We start from the raw sequence: 17,344 nt of genomic DNA on the forward strand, positions 1-17,344 counted from the left end.
TGCAAAGAGTGACAATTTTACTTCTTCTTTTCCAATTTGGATTCCTTTTATTTCTTTTTCTTCTCTGATTGCTGTGGCTAAAACTTCCAAAACTATGTTGAATAATAGTGGTGAGAGTGGACACCCTTGTCTTGTTCCTGTTCTTAGAGGGAATTCTTCCAGTTTTTCCCCATTGAGAACGATGTTGGCTTTTGGTTTTTCATATATGGCTTTTATTATGTTGAGGTAATTTCCTTCTATGCCCATTTTCTGGAGAGCTTTTATCATAAATGGATGTTGAACTTTGTCAAAAGCTTTTTCTGCATATATTGAAATGATCATATGGTTTTTATCCTTCAATTTGTTGATATGATGTATCACGTTGATTGATATGCATACATTGAAGAATCCTTGCATCCCAGGGATAAACCCCACTTGATCATGGTGTATGATTTTTTTAATGTGTTGTTGGAGTCTGTTAGCTAGTATTTTGTTGAGGATTTTTACATCTATATTCATCAGTGATATTGGTCTGTAGTTTTCTTTTTTTGTGACATCTTTCCCTGATTTTGGTATCAGGGTGATGGTGGCCTCATAGAATGAGTTTGGGAGTGCTCCGCCTTCTGCGGTATTTTGGAAGAGTTTCAGAAGGCTTGGTGTTAGCTCTTCTCGAAATGTTTGATAGAATTCACCCCTGAACCCATCTGGTCCTGGGCTTTTGTGTATTGGGAGATTTTTAATGACTGCCTCAATTTCCGTACTTGTGATTGGTCTGTTCATGGTTTCTATTTCTTCCTGGTTCAGTCTTGGAAGATTGTATTTTTCTAAGAATGTATCCATTTCTTCCAGGTTATCCAATTGATTGCCATATAGTTGCTTGTAGTAGTCTCTCATGATCTTTTGTATTTCTGAGGTGTCCGTTGTGACTTCTCCTTTTCCATTTCTAATTCTGTTGATTTGCGTCTTCTCCCTTTTTTTCTTGATGAGTCTGGCTAATGGTTTATCAATTTTGTTAATCTTCTCAAAGAACCAGCTTTTAGTTTTATTTTTCTTATGGTTTCTTTCCTTTCTTTTTCATTTATTTCTGCTCTGATCTTTATGATTTCTTTCCTTCTGCTCACTTTTGGGTTTCTTTGTTCTTCTTTCTCTAGTTGTTTTAGGTGTAAGGTTAGGTTGTTTATTCGATCATTTTCTTGTTTCTTAAGGTAGGACTGTATTGCTATAAACTTCCCTCTTAGAACTGCTTTTGCTGCATCCCATAGGCTTTGGGTTGTTGTGTTTTCATTGTCATTTGTTTCTAGATATTTTTTGATTTCCTCTTTGATTTCTTTAGTGATTCCTTGGTTGTTTAAGAGTGAATTGCTTAGCCTCCATGTGTTTGTATTTTTTGCAGTTTTTTTCCTGTAATTGATATCTAGTCTCATGGCATTGTGGTCAGAGAAGATGCTTGATATGATTTCAATTTTCTTGAATTTGCTGAGGTTTGATTTGTGACCCAAGATGTGATCTATCCTGGAAAATGTTCCGTGTGCACTTGAGAAGAAAGTGTAGTCTGTCGTTTTTGGATGGAATGTCCTATAAATATCAATGAAGTCAAGATGGTCTAATGTGTCATTTAAAGCTTGTGTGTCTTTATTTTCTGTTTGGATGATCTGTCCATTGATGTAAGTGGGGTGTTCCAGTCTCCCACTATTATTGTGTTACTGTCGATGTCGCCTTTTATGGCTGTTAGCATTTGCCTTATGTATTGAGGTGCTCCTATGTTGGGGGCATAGATATTTACCATTGTGATATGTTCTTCTTGAATGGATTCCTTGATCATTATGTAGTGTCCTTCCTTGTCTCTTTTAATAGTCTTCACTTTAAAGTCTAATTTGTCTGATATGAGTATTGCTACTGCAGCTTTCTTTTGACTTCCATTTGCATGAAATATCTTTTTCCATCCCTTTCCTTTCAGTCTATATGTATCCCTTGGTCTGAAGTGGGTTTCTTGTAGGCAGCATATAGAAGGGTCTTGTTTTTGGATCCATTTAGCCAGTCTGTGTCTTTTGGTTGGAGCATTTAATCCATTTACATTTAAAGTGATTATTGACATGTGTGTTCCAATTACCATTTTCTTAATTGTTTTGGGTTTGTATTTGTAGGTGTTTTCCTTTTCTTGTGTTTCCTACTTAGAGAAGTTCCTTGAGCACTTGTTGTAAGGCTGGTTTAGTGGTGCTGAATTCTCTTAACTTTTGCTTGTCTGGAAAGCTTTTGATTTCTCCCTCAAATCTGAATGAGATTCTTGCTGGGTAGAGTATTCTCAGGTGTATGTGTTTCTCTTTCAGGACTTTCAATATATCCTGCCATTCTCTTCTGGCCTGCAGTTTCTGCAGAAAGTTCAGCTGTTATCCTTATGAGCTTTCCCTTATATGTTATTGGCTGCTTTTCTCTTGCTGCTTTTAATATTTTTTCTTTGTGTTTATTTTCATTAGCTTGATTAATATGTGCCTGGGTGTATTTCTCCTTGGGTTTATTCTGTATGGGACTCTCTGTGCTTCTTGGACTTGGTTAATTATTTCCTTTCCCATGTTGGGGACGTTTTCCACTATAACCTCTTCAAATATTTTCTCAGACCCTTTCTTGGTTTCTTCTTCTTCTGGGATGCCTATAATTCGAATGTTGGTACGTTTAAGGTTATCACTGAGGTCTCTGAGACTGTCTTCTAATCTTTTTATTCTTTTTTCTTTTTCCTGCTCTGTGGCAGTTATTTCCCCCATTCTATCTTCCAACTCACTTATTCGTTCTTCTGCCTCAGTCATTCTGCTGGTTATAGCATCTAGAGTATTTTTAATTTCAGTTATTTTGTTATCCATTGCTGTTTGTTTTTCTGAGTTCTTATGAACTGTTTCTTGCACTTTCTCTATTTTGTTATCGAGATTTTGTATCATTTTTACTATCATTACTCTAAATTCTTTTTCAGGCATTTTTCCTATTTCTTCCTCATTTATTTGGTCTTGTGGGTTTTCTTCCTGCTCCTTTGCCTGCATGGTGTTTCTTTGTTTCCTCATGGTTGCCCAAACTTTTGGGGTTGCTTGTCCTGGCGATAGAGGTGTTTATAGAAGACTGACCAAGCCTCAGACTAATGTCCAAGTATTGGATTAAATGAATATTAAGTCTAGGAAACACATACATGTATAAGACACACAGTTACTGAATCCGTTAGGACATAAGGCTCTAGAAAGACCTGACAGAACCCCAGTGTGCTATCAGATATTCAAAGAGAAACCCAGCAGAAATTGACAACTGAAACAGAACAAATCAGAGACAAAAGCAAAAGCAAACAAACAACAAATAACACCTTACACATACAAACATCAATCCAGGGAGATTTTGTAAGCTAGGATCAAATATAGAAAAGAGCCAGAGTACCACCAGAGAGAATGGAGATTCTCAGAATGTAATTAGACAAGTGTACTAAGAACTAAGATAAAGACAAAAGCCTAATATTAAATACCAAGGCAGTGCGTCATCTGGAGAATAGAGCAAGGAGTCTGAGCAGACCAATAGTGTTGCTTATAAGTATGTTAAGATAAAATAAACTTAAAAAGGCTGGAAGAAAGGGGAACAGAAGAGCGTAATGTAGTTGGAATTATGCAAATAAAAAGAAAGGAATAGAAATGTATAAAAGATAGGGATAAAAGGAAAGTATGAGAGATATTTTGTCCATACTACCAAAAACTTAGCTAGATATAGAAGTATATAAAAAGGCAAAAAAAAAAAAAAGAATAAAAAATATCATTAAAAAATTATGTTATAAAACTTGTAGATCCCTTAGGGCTAAGATCGTATTTAATAAATCAAAAAAAAAAAAAAAAAGAGAGAGAGAGAGAGAAAGAAAAAAAAAAAAATCCAGAACTGATCCCAGAATGGACCAGTTCAATAGGTATTGATACTACTATTTCTGTTTCCTTAGCGTCTCAGCTGTAAGTGTCCTTCTCCTTGCCTTGGGTTTTTTTTGCGTTATTCTGTGACCAGCAAAGGTTCCTTTATTGTTCGTCTGTAAGCGTCGGTGTGTGGAGAGGGAGAGGGTACAATAGTGGCTCCTTCTCCTGGGAGTGAGTGAGCAGTGGTGCACTGTTGTTTCAGTCGGGCTTGGAGGTACCTGTTGCAGAGGGTGCTGGTGGCTCAGGTGTAAACGGAAAGTCTTAGAGTTGGGCCTCTCTCAGGGTTTTTTTCTTTTTGATGCTGTTGTTTTTTTTTTTTTTTTCTCTTGGCAGCCTCCCTGCTGCTGGTGTTGCAAGGGGTTTTACCGTAGCCCCACCCGAGTGCCTGAGGGTGCTTGTTATCCCTGAGCACCTTAGGTGGCCTGCAGGGCGTCTCTCCACTGCCTGTTGCAGAGGCACTGAAAGAGAGGGAGAGGCTAGGCGCGTGGCTCCTCCGCCCCCCCCCCCCCCCCGGCCCGGGAGCCTGCAGCCTCCATCATGGCCGGGCAGCTCTCAGGGACGGGCACTCCTCTCCGCGGACCTCCTCCCTCCTGTCCTCTCGGTCCATCACCCTACCGGCAACAATGTTTCTCCCCCTGAACCAGCTCTCCGGTTCCCACGCTCCCGCTCCTGGACCCTCCGTTCAGCCGCGGATCGATGTCTTGGTCCGGGAACGCTGAGCTGCGCTGCAGACCCTCCGTGTGTTTCTCACTCCCTCCCGTCTGCCACAGCTCCGCCGCTTCACCCTCTTTGAGCCCTCGTAGATGCCTCCCTACCGGCTATGTCGGGCTCCCCACAGCCCTTTCTGGTGTCCGAGGCCGTCTGCTGGTGTTCAGCTCGTTCTCTGTGGGAATTACTGCGTCCTTCCGTGCATTCCCAATGCATCTGTGGAGAGGGATGCACTCCACGTCTCTCTACTTCGCCGCCATCTTTTCTCCCTCTGTTGGCCTCTTAACACCTGTTACTGGTGGACTTCCTGTAAGGAAGTTAGTTCTGTTTTTTGTTTTTCAATGAAATGCTTTTGTTTTTTAACTTTTAATCCTCCCACATCCTCCCCAAGTGTGCTTTTTACTTCATTTGTTTAATTTAAATGAACCTTTCTCCTTGTATGTGTGAGGTGATCTGGTGGGGTGGGGTGGGTGGTTTTTTGTTTTGTGTTTTCCTCTACTTAGGGCATCCATTGGCCTCAAAGACCTTTCCTTTAGGTCATATTCCTCAGAAAGTTTTCAAGCTTCCTTTGTTTTTTGTTCTGTTTTTTGTTTTTTTCTTAATATTTTTAAAGCTTAAATTTGTATATTAATTTAGGACTTTATTTAGAAGTATAGGCTGCCATTGGCAGTAGCAGTATATTCTGAAATGTCTCATAGATATATATTTTTGAATAAAGGTGGTGTTGTTGAAAAAAAAATAAGTAATGTATGTAACAATAAATTACAAGACATTCACAAAAATGTTCATGTAGTAAGAGCAAGTTTCCACTGATCTTTAAGATTTAAAAAATATTTAAAACTGTGTTGGTTATTTCCTTTTTCTTTTCTATTTGCTAACTGTTGTAAGATACATATAACGTAAAAGTTACCGCTGTTACCATTTTTAAAATTTCTGTGGCATTAAGTAAATTCACACTATTGTATAAACATCACCAGCATCCATCTCCTTAAGTTTCCCCCAACAGAAACGCTGTACCCCAATAAACAATAATGCCTCAGCCTTTGACAACCACCATTCTACATTGTCTATAAATTTGACTGGTCTAGGAATCTCATATAAGAGAAATCATACATTATTGGTCCTTTTGTAATTACCTTATTTCACTTAGCATAATGTCTTCAAGGTTCATCAATGTTGTAGATGTGTCAAAATTCTCTTCCTTTTTAAGGCTAAATAATTGCATGTGCGTACAGATTTGTTTATCCATTCATCTGTTGATGGGCATTTGGGTTGCTTCCACATTTTGGCTATTATGAATAATGTTACTAAGAACATGGGTATACAGATATCTGCTCAAGTCCCTACTTTCACTTCTTTTGGGTATACACCAAGAGGTGGAGTAGCATTGACATGTATACACTACCAAATGTAAAACTGATGGCTAGTGGGAAGCACCTGCATAACACAGGGAGATCAAATTGATGATTGGTGATGGCCTAGAGGGATGGGATATGGAGGGTGGGAGGGAGGCTCAAAGGGAGGGGATATGGGGATATATGTATAAACACAGCTGATTCACTTTGTTGTATAGCATAAAATAGCACAACAGTATAAAGCAATTATACTCCAATAAACATCTGGAGAAAAAAAAGGAAAAAAAAAAAAAGAAGTGGAATTGCTGGGTCATATGATAATTCTATGTTCCATCTTTTAAGAAATCACCATTTTGTTTTCCACAGAAACCATTTTACCTTCCCACAAAAAATACACAGTGGTTCTAATTTCTCACCAACACATTATTTTTTGGTTTTTTGATAGTGGCCATTCTAATGGGTGTGAAGTAGTATCTCATTGTGGGTTTTTTTAAAATAAAAATTCTTTAATATTATCAAATTCCTTCAGTGTTAAATTTTCCAATTTCCTTATAAACATCAGTTAATTTTCAGGATTCGTATAAGATCTAAACTATGTTTCGCTGCTTTTTTTTTTTTTTGGAGTACAGTTGATTTACAATATTTTGCTAGTTTCAGGTGTATAGCCATGTGAGTCAGTTATATATATATATTTTCAGATTATTATCCACTACAGGTTGTTGCAAGATATTGTGGTTTTGCTTTGTACTTCCCTAATGACTAGTAATGTTGAGTGTCTTTTCATGTGTTTATTGGTCTTTTGAATAATTTCTTTGGAGAAATGTCTATTCGAGTCCTTTGCTCATTTTTTAATTGGGTTGATCTTTAATTTGCTTATTTGTGTTGCATTGTAGGACTTCTTCATATATTCTGGATATCAATCCCTTATCAGATTCCTGACTAGCAAATATTTCCTCCCATTCTGTGTGTTACCTATTTAACTCTGTTAATAGTGTCCTTTCACACAAATGTTTAAAAATATTAAAAAAAAAACCAACAACAACAGCTGCCTAACTGTGCATCTTGGTGAATCAAGTACAAAAAGAGAAACATTAAAATATAATTCAAGGGCAAGGGAAAAATCGTACATATCAATACCTACTGAAGAATTGATACTTGGGTTAAGAACAGAGGCAAAACAAAGGTTTTGTATGTGGAACTAATGTAGAATGGGGGGCATGGTTTTTTTCATGCCAGATTTTCTTAATTTGCTACTCAGCTATGTGACAGAACTCACAGGTAGAATCAGGGCAAAATTTTCACCTGACATGGATGGGGTTCAGGATTCAGCTGACTTTGTGAGCTTCTTTCCAGACTTTGTGTGGACACTGAGGGATTTCTCCCTAGACTTGGAAGCAGATGGGCAATCCATCACAGCAGACGAGTACCTGCAGAATTCACTCAAGCTTAGGAAAGGTCAGGAGACTTAGAGGTGGTAAATGGGATGACAAAACACGGAAAACTATCATTCTTTCGTTTTCTATCAGCTGTTTTCTTATATCTATGGTTTTTATTTCTTCTCAGGGGGCGATTACTAAGAATTCATGCTTGTTTACTAACTGAATTAATAGATTCGATTTTAAATTATTTTCTCCCTGTTCTAAGAACAAGTTTCTTTTTCTTTCACCTTTCCCTGTGCTGTGATTAGATTGATATTATCTCCCTGCTTAGGGCTTGTGATGCTGTAATTAACTGAAGAATATGGAGTAAAATAGGTCATTTATTGGAAGAAAATAAATAAAAGTATGAACCGTGCACTAGTCTAGAGGTTGGTAAAGGATGGCCCACAGGCAAATAATGTCTAATTCAGCCTACCAGCTGGTTTTGTAAATAAGGTTTTATTGGAATAATGCTATGCCCATTCATTTATAGATTGTCTATGCCTGCGTTCATGCTACAATAATACAACTGAGTACTTGGAAAAGAGACCATCTGGCTTGCAAAGCCTAAAATATTTACTGTTTGGCCCTTTAAGGAAAAAGTTTGCAAGCACCTATATTAGGCAAGTTCCTTTTATCTTCCTCCAGGTACCAATCAAAAAGATAAAAATTTTAATCTGCCTCGACTCTGTATCCGGCAGTTCTTCCCAAACAAGAAATGCTTTATCTTCGATTGGCCCACCAGTAGGAAGAAACTGGGCCAGCTTGAGGAACTGTGTGGTGATGATCTGGACTCCGAATTTGTGCAACAAGCTGCAGTCTTCTATTCCTACATCTTCAGCAATTCCAAAACGAAAACTCTTTCAGGAGGCATCAAAGTCAATGGACTTTGTGAGTCCTCTTCCCATTCTTTACTCTCACTGTTAAGACTAAAGGATGGTGTAATAACATCCACCTGGCTTCGGCTCTGAAAAATGCACACCTACTGCTATTATTGCGCTGAATTCAAGATGGCACCAACACATCTAACAGGTTTTATTAGTCAAATTTCTTAGGTGAGAAAAGATAGAAAAGGCTAAAGAAAAAAAGAGCTTAAAATTGTCCTAGTAAACTGGACCTGCCCTGTCCAATATGGTTGTCTATGGAAAAGTGCAGCTATCAAAATTTAAATGTAAATGAATTAAAATCAAAGAAATTTAACATTATGATCACACAGCTATGTCTCAAGGGCTCACAGCTACACGTGTCTAGTGGCTACCACACTGGACAGAACATACAAAACATTTCCATCATCACAGAAAGTTGTCCAGAACTTTGCCAGAATAAACAAAAGGACTCCTTTTGATTTGTTCCACAAATATTAATCAAATGTTTCCCATGGACCTACCAGGGCTCATGATACAGACATAAATGAGAGAGATATGGTTTCTGTCCTAACAGTGCTTGGGGGTGAAGTGAATACACTCAATAAACACAGGCCTAGGCGATCTAGAACAGATGTTCTCAACCTTTGATGTGCATATGTACCACCTGAGGTTCCTGCCAGACATGAGGGTCTAAGTCAGTGGAACTGGGGCAGAGGCTGAGAGTCTGCATTTTTAGCCAGTTTGCAGGTGATGCTAGGACACTGATGCTGTAAGGCAAATGGTTGGTAATAGACATCATCAGAATTACACAGAATAGAAAGTTTCCTCACTCCACCTATAATAAACATCATCATTTGTTCTCTCTTTGCAGGTCTAGAGACCCTGGTGCAGACCTATGTCAATGCCATCAGTAGTGGGGATGTGCCCTGCATGGAGAATGCAGTCCTGGCCTTAGCCGAGATTGAGAACTCAGCCGCAGTGCAAAAGGCCATTGCCCACTATGACCAGCAGATGGGCCAGAAGCTGCAGCTGCCCACGGAAACCCTCCAGGAGCTGCTGGACCTGCACAGGGCCGGTGAGAAGGAGGCCATTGAAGTCTTCATGAAGAGGTCCTTCAAAGATATAGACCATGTATTTCAAAACGAACTAGGGGTAATTTTTTTCTTAAATTTACTAGGATTAGGCTCTTGGAAAGTAAAGTACTATTAGAAAATGAAACGGGTGCTCAGTTTGAGAAAAGCAATTTTTACTAGACTTTTAAATGGTGACAAACACTATGTGTTATTATCACAAGAGGAAGAAATTCTTATTGGTATACTTTATTAGGATGCATTGAAACTTTTTTCTTTCATGAATAAATAATCTTCCCTATAATTTCATTACATGCATGTAAGTAACAATCAGAGCTTCTAATCAAATGACATGCTCACTGTTATCAGACTCATTGATATTCTGGCCAAAATCAAAGAAAATTTTAGTCTTAGTTACCATGAACAGGCTTATGTTGAGCCACATTTATTTCATGTGCAATCACTGCTCCAGTTTGAAAATCACCTCCAAAGCTATAGCATAAAGCTAGTAATCTCTGCTCTGAAGGTCACCCCCATGGTGAAAGGGACTTGTGTAGAAAGGCAGGATCAGGAGGAAGGATATGGTTTTGCTGAGGGCCTCTAAGTTCTTCTAGGGGGTCACAGACCTTTTTTATTTTCACTTTTATGAGAAGTCTTTCCAAAAATTCTGAGATCAACTTAACATCTTTTCACTATTCTTTTTACTTCTTATTTTTTACATTAAAGGCCCAACTAGACAAAAAGCGAGATGACTTTTGTGACCAGAATCTTAAAGCATCATCAGATCATTGCTCAGCTTTACTTAAGGATATTTTTGGTCCTCTAGAAGAAGGTGTGAGACAGGGGATTTATTCTAAACCAGGAGGCTATCGCCTCTTCATTGAGAAGATACAAGAGCTGAAGAAAAAGTATCTTGAGCAGCCCAGGAAGGGAATACAGGTAACCAAAATTAATTCTGGGAAGCTGCTGACATGCCCCTTGAAACAGCAGTGTGACCAAGTGTATTGCACACAGATGCGTAATTACAGAACTGACAGGATTCATGCTCTCATTCCAAAAACACATACTGGGAGTCTGTTATACCAGATATATCCTATCTGCTCATCCAAGAGACTGCACTCAGGTAACAACCGAGGTATAAATTGGGCCATCAGATATATCCAAAATTTCAAGTAATGTCATCATTTATCTCTCTGCCTGTTGCGCCCCTCAACCCCACACTTTCCTCCCTCCCACTCTCCCTCCACCCGCTTTCTTCTGATCTGCTTTTGCCATGATGGCTTCATTCTCCAACAAGCTCACCCCATGTGGGACCACAGCACCAACAGCTCCAAAATTAGAGCCCTCAGTCTAAAAGAACAGAAAATCACTATTTATATCTATATCAATCTCTTATAAAGGATTCTGCTCAGGACAGTGTCATGCTTGGGCAGCCTGGAACATGTGCTCAACCCAGTGACAGGGAATCCTGACCACCAGGCACGCCCGGGCCAAGAGGAGCAATTCCTAGAGGGAAAGATGGTGGGCAAATAGGAATAAGTGCTTACAGCCATTTCCTCTTACTAACCCCATTTTTTCTGGGTCCTAGGCTGAAGAGATTCTTCAGGCCTACTTGAAGTCCAAGGAGTCTGTAATGGATGCAATTCTACAGACAGACCAGACTCTCTCAGAGAAGGAAAAGTTGATTGAAGGTGAGGAGCGAGTCAAGAGACTAGATAGCCTCGAAAGATCTTGAAAGCGCTAACTATTCATCTGGGTGAACACAGAACCCTTAAACTATAGCAAGATGAGAAAAAAAAATGCCTTTTACTTGCTAAAGTCATTTCTGAGTAGGGTGTATGCAGTCAGTAGCAACAGTGACAGGTAAGTGTACATGGAAGAAAGGAGCAAAATGGTCATCCACATACATTTTTCTTTTCCTTTTCCTCCTGACAGTGGAACGCGTGAAAGCTGAATCTGCACAGGCTGCAGCAAAAATGCTGCAGGAAATGCAAACAAAGAACCAGCAGATGATGGAACAGAAAGAAAAGAGTTACCAGGAACATGTGAAACAACTGACTGAGAAGATGGAGAAGGATAGGGTCCAGTTGCTGAAAGAGCAAGAGAGAACTCTCGCTCTCAAACTTCAGGTATTTAATTGCATCACCTTGAGATTCCTGTTATTCTGTTTTCTCCCCACTCTCCCTGTTCACAAGCGTGGCATGGCAGTGAGAACATGAAGCCCAGAAGAAGGACCTTGCTTGCCCACTTGTACTTTTCAATCTCTATCTGCTGGCCTGAAATGGCCCCTACAATGTCTGGTTGTTAAAAGCTTTTATTTGCAGTTAGTCACACCAAGTCCTTTAGCATTATACCTGCCAATCATGGTAGCTGTTATCTGCTAGGCATTATAAAGAAGGTCTTATCCACATCTCTTGCTTAGTACTATATGAAGCAAAAACCGCTATGTTCTCATTGCTTAGGATACGAAACGGAGTTTCAGAGGAGACTAAATTAACTTTTATAGCATGACAGTGCTTAGGAAGATATCTGAACTGTCTTCATCACTTAGAGGCATCCACAAATATTTTCTCTGTCAGACCTGGTATGACTTTTAGCTCCAAGAGAACCTTCATAAGCAGAAGGACTCCTTAACTCTCACACCATTGTGTCAGTCTGTCACTCCTACCAGTTTTCTATGCCCTGCTCCTAGTGTGTGTTGAGTTGGGAATTGTGTGCAGAGATCCAGTATGATCAGTCCGGGGCCCTGATTCCCTTACCTATATTTTGCTTCCCTTGCCACCAAGTTGTGGAAGCTTGGATCAAATTCCCTGATCTAAGATTAAGACACTGCAACAGATTTTGAAAATTCTTCATTTATTTCTGTGTTACATGTGTATGTTTGAGTATAAAAAACTCAAAATGTATAGATAAGATTTGAAACCAAATTTTTCAACAAGATTGCCCACAAAGTCTGTGTACAATTAATGGGATAAAACATTAAGACTGGTAGTTTAGGTTCAGCAACATATGGGGAGATATAACCCCCAAGTCTTTCTTAACTCAAGGAGACTCAGGAAAAGTAATCACAGAGCTGGAAGGCCCAAGAGAAAGGATAATGAAATTAATGGTAGAGAACATTTCAAGAAGAAATTAAATATTTTTTAAAAATCTATGAATGTGGAAACTAGATAGAAGGTAGAGATTTACTTAATGCTACACGTTATTCAGCCGCCACTTGCACTTTTTTAGGAACAGGCCCAACTACTACAGGAAGGATTCCAAGAAAAGAACACACGACTTCATCAAGAAATAAAGAATCTCGAGAAGAAGATGCAAGAACGAAACAATAATTGTTCCCTAAGCTAAAGAACTAAAGAATAGAGCTTATCTGGTCACTCATCTGACGTATTAATCAAGCAGTTTAAAATTAAGAAAAATGTCACCACACTTGCTAATATTTAGGTTTTGCATTTTTACTATACTAAAAATTTGCAAAGACATGCAGTACTATATTGTAATCATGTCCATCTACCTCACAATATTGTAAACTGTGTAACAAGATGCATTTTACCTCTGTGCCAACCCAGGAGGTATCAAAATCTGGTACCATCCTGGAGCTTCTTCTTCCAGATGACCACTACCTGGACAAGTGGATACTGAGTAAAGTCTCAGATTAAAGACTTGGGACATAGTTGGTCATGAGTTTGGCCAAGTGCACAACAGTTTCCAATTTCAAGGTCAACCATTCTAGCTTCTTAGTGAAGACAGTATACAGTGTCCCATTGTTTCAAGACTGCACAGTCTGTCAGCAATGATGTGATTCCTGGCACTGGGAATGGGCAGTGCTTACTGGTGAATTCTAAGCGAAAGCAAATCACCTTATATAGTGATGTAGAAACTCTACAGAGTTTCCATAGGAAGATGGGAGAAACCATTAGCATGAGTATGAGTTGGATCATAAATCAATGGGCTAAAGAAGGAAACTTTCCCTTCTTGCTCAAATCACCCAGATTATAACTTTAATGGGGCTCTTTAGAACTTTAGGTAAGTGACATTGGACTAAACATAGTAACGTGATGACAATTATACATGGTGTGTTTGTAGCAATTTATAATTTGTAAAGATGAACTTGAAATGATGACAGATAATGTGCTAGAAAACTGAGCTAAATTTATTATTTGATTGTTTATAACCCTAAAGTTTAGGCTATATTTTCCCAATTCTTAAGAGTCATATTTGAAAGCCTGCTTATTTTCCCCAAAGAGAATATGGGTTGTTTTTTACTTTTTTTGACCAGTAAGATAATGCTCTTGATATTACTTACAATAGACTTTGTCACAATTGTCAAAAGTCCTGGGTATGTGGTTGAAATTTCTTAAAGTGATTAAGAATTATTTTTAATCTGGATATAAATTATGCCTTATTGAAGTTTACATTTCTGATTTTTTAAAGTTTTTAACCAGAAAAATAAGGTTTTAGTTTATATAGCTATGGTTGGCTAACTTTACTGTAAAAGATGGGATAGTAACTATTGATGGCTTTGTGAGCCATATGGTCTCTGACTCTGCCACTGAATGCTGCCATAAAGCAGTCATTGATGAAACATAAATGGATGGGCATGGCTGTGTTCCAAGAATACACTGTTTTCAAAAACAGGTGGCACTCAGAAGCCATAGTTTGCAGACTCTTGCTTTATATACTAGAAACATTAGTCAAAGTTCTATGCACCTGCCTTATGTTCCTTGCATTTGTAAGGAACATACAAATTAGATTGTATATGTTAGCATCTTGAAAAGATTATGCAGTGTTTCAAAATATTACATAATGAGAGAAAAGCAGGGAAGCAGCTAATGCCACTAAATCTACATTAACAAGCATGCGTTTTTTTTGGTTGCCTTGGGACCTTTTACTCCACTGAATCCGCTTTGCTCATATCAGGATGGAGAACACCTCTCTCCACAGTAGGGCAAGCGCTTATAAGCAGTACTTCTTTACTCAAACTGCGACTTCATAAGGGACCACGTGAGACCAACAGCATATTAGATGGAGTGTTTATGTAGATATACTTTGTATTTCCCAAGCTGAGCTCCAAGAAAGGAGTAAGTCAAATACATGTTTATTAGTTGATGAAACTTCACCATAGAATAGAATAACTCTGCCTTCAAGACCAAATAGTGGTTTGTTAATCATTTAAAAATAAGCAAATTAAAGCTAAACTAAATTAAGTAACTTCCTCTCTAGGTTGGTAGCATGAGTTTCTATACCAGATTCCAAATCATCTGACTTCTGGTTTAATGCTTTTTCTATAATATCTCCAGGAACAAAATATAGCTCTCTTCCCAGGGAGCCATGTTGCTTTCAACAGTGGTCCTCAATCTAGCTGTGCATTAAAATAAATGTATTAAATACAAAGATTCTATGGCCCCTACCCTTCCCCTGACTTTCTGATATAGTAGATCTGAGATGGGTCATTGAGTGCTATAATGACAAGAAAAGGACAATTCAATGTTATACACTTTGAATCTACCAAAGCTACCACATGTTAGGGCCTACATTTGCTGAGCCTTCTGGGGTTTCTGTGTCAAAATTCTTTTTAGCCTAGAGAAGAATATCTTCCCTGTTTAAGTGACAGGTTGGTCATTTTTCTTCTATGGGTTTATAAAGGAAATATAAACTCCATAGTTCTAGAGGGAGGGAACACACCAAAAACTGAGATACAGACAAAATAGCAGAACTCCCTGCCCTACACATGTCCAGTGTCAATAATCAGTTAGGTCAGTGAAAATGTACGCACTAAAAATCACAAATATAAAGATTTAATAAATGTTTTTAATATTTGATATATTAAGAGATAAATTAAAAAGCAACATTATCACTGATTATCACTAATTATCAACAGTATTATCAGTGTAGATGCATAATTTCAATAACTTAGATGAAACAGACTAATTTCTCAAAAAGCACACACTTACAAAAAACCACCCAAGTTGAAATAATGGGCTGAATAATCCTATAGCTTATAAAGAAACTGATTTTGTAGTAAAAAAAAAAATTCTGATAAGGTATCAGTAAGATAGTGCAACAGGAGGTCCCAGCCCTTGTCCCCTAACAAGAACATACTTTAAAAATGCTTTTGCGGCCAAAATACCTTTTTGAGATCTCCAATCGGGAATCATATGCTCCAGAATCCAGTTAAGAATTGGCAAGAGCTCAAGTGAGCACAGAGTGAGACAAATCTCTCTGAAATGGGTAAGAAGAGCAGTTTTCCTTTACTAACATCAGCCTCTCCCTCAAGCCCGAACAGCTCAGCACTTAGAGAAATCCCCTCAGCTCACCATTTTTCCCTTGGGGGCAAAGAATGAGGGAAGCAAGCATCCACCTTTCCTAGATTTTCGGAGTGCTGCTCAAGAGATCTATGTCTGTCTCCCCTCACTGGGAGCTCTGAGGCAACCAAGTTGGTCAGCCTCCTGGGAGAAGCTAAAAACAAACAGAAAAGGGGGGGTGGGGCAGGAGCTCTCAGCAGCTCACATGGCTCTGCAGGGCTCAGAGAAGGCACACCATTTTGAGACGTCCCTTTCAAGAGGAAGGGAAAGAAGTAGAGCTTGACCCAGCCTCCTGCCCTTCCAGCACATGCTGTCATGAATATTTTATTACACTGCCATAGGAAAAAGCAGCCAGTGGCTCTCAATAGCTGCAATGGCTCTGTAGGCAGGGAAAAGACATAATCCAGAATCTTCTCCATCAGCTGGGAGGGAGAGACGTGGAACTTGCACCCAGAGACTCAGTATTTCAGTACGATAACCTCAGGAAAAGGAGCAGGAGGTTTACGGTGGGCTGCGCAGCTCTGTGGGATTGGGAGAAGGTGTACAAGCCTGCAATTTCTCCCCAGGAGAGAAGGAGAGGACAGAAGTGTGTATCCTACATAGCAGCTTACCAGAGCACTGCTATAGGGAGAAGGGAAACCAGCTTACAGCAGTTGTCTGGAAAACATGACTCTCTGAAATTGGAGTATGTATAAACCTGAAACTTCTTCCCCAGAAGGGAGGGAGAGGAGTGGAGAATGCATATCTTCAGAAAACATTTGAGTTGCTCATAGAAGCTCTAGTTGGGCTGATTGGGGAATGTCTTTCTCTGCTAAAATACAGTCAGTCCATAAAGACTGGAAGAGGTTAATGTCCTTTCAGATACACACATACAAATGCAAAGCTACAGGGAACAAAAAGAATCAGAGAAATATGACACAACCAAAGGAACAAAGGAAATCTCCAGTAACTGACTCTAGAGAAATGGAGAACTATGAATTGCCTGATACCTGATTCTAAATAAACACTTATAGAAACTCAGTAAGCTACAAGAGAACACAGATAGGCAACTTAAAAAATCAGGAAAATAATATATAAACAAAATGAGAATATCATAAAAGAAATAAAAGCCATGAGAAAGAACCAAAAAATTCTGCAGCTGAAGAATACAACAACTGAATGAAATTTTTATTAAATAGCTTCAGTATCAGACTCAATCATTCAGAAGAAAGAATCAGTGACCTTGCAGACATGTCATTTGAACTTAGCCAGTTAGAGGACCAAAAAGAAAAAGAAAAGAAAAGTGAGGAAAACATACGAAACCTATGGGAAATCATTAAACAAAGAAATGTATGCATTATTGGAGTCCCAGAGGAGAACAGAGAGAGATAAGTGCAGAAAGCTTATCTAAGGAAATAATGTATGAAAAAATCCCAAGTCTCAGGAGAGAAATGAACATCCACACTTATGAAACTCCAAGGAGCTCACGCAAGATGAACCAAAGAAGATTAACCCCAGAAAATTAGAGCCAAATTCTCAAAATTCAAAAACAATTTTGAATGCAGCAGGGGAAAAGTGACTTATTATATACAAGGAGATCTCCATAAGGTTATCAGCAGATTTCTCAACAGACATTATGCAGTGGGATGATACATTCAAAGTGCTAAATGGAAAAAATGCCAATCAAGAATACTATGCCCATCAAAGCTGTCTTTCAGAAATGAAGGAGAGATAAAGA

General features: G+C 38.7%; 1 protein-coding gene and 1 long non-coding RNA gene across 2 annotated transcripts in view; one reads left to right on the forward strand and one right to left on the reverse strand.

Moving 5' to 3' along the window:
* LOC130839514 (guanylate-binding protein 1-like) overlaps positions 1–12,670 on the forward strand; it is a 64,707-nt gene extending 52,037 nt beyond the window's left edge. Inside the window, exons 5-11 of the mRNA XM_057713719.1 lie at positions 7,227–7,423; positions 8,035–8,277; positions 9,124–9,404; positions 10,049–10,261; positions 10,911–11,013; positions 11,258–11,451; positions 12,554–12,670. Of these exons, the coding sequence (XP_057569702.1) occupies positions 7,227–7,423; positions 8,035–8,277; positions 9,124–9,404; positions 10,049–10,261; positions 10,911–11,013; positions 11,258–11,451; positions 12,554–12,670 (1,348 nt within the window). The remainder of the gene's footprint in view (positions 1–7,226; positions 7,424–8,034; positions 8,278–9,123; positions 9,405–10,048; positions 10,262–10,910; positions 11,014–11,257; positions 11,452–12,553) is intronic.
* LOC130839602 (uncharacterized) overlaps positions 1–17,344 on the reverse strand; it is a 42,695-nt gene that overhangs the window by 4,522 nt on the left and 20,829 nt on the right. The window contains exon 2 of the long non-coding RNA XR_009049867.1: positions 7,271–7,395. This is a non-coding gene — a long non-coding RNA (uncharacterized LOC130839602). The remainder of the gene's footprint in view (positions 1–7,270; positions 7,396–17,344) is intronic.

This window comes from Hippopotamus amphibius, chromosome 1 (genome assembly GCF_030028045.1).
Source record: "Hippopotamus amphibius kiboko isolate mHipAmp2 chromosome 1, mHipAmp2.hap2, whole genome shotgun sequence".
Classification (NCBI taxonomy): Eukaryota; Metazoa; Chordata; class Mammalia; order Artiodactyla; family Hippopotamidae; genus Hippopotamus; species Hippopotamus amphibius.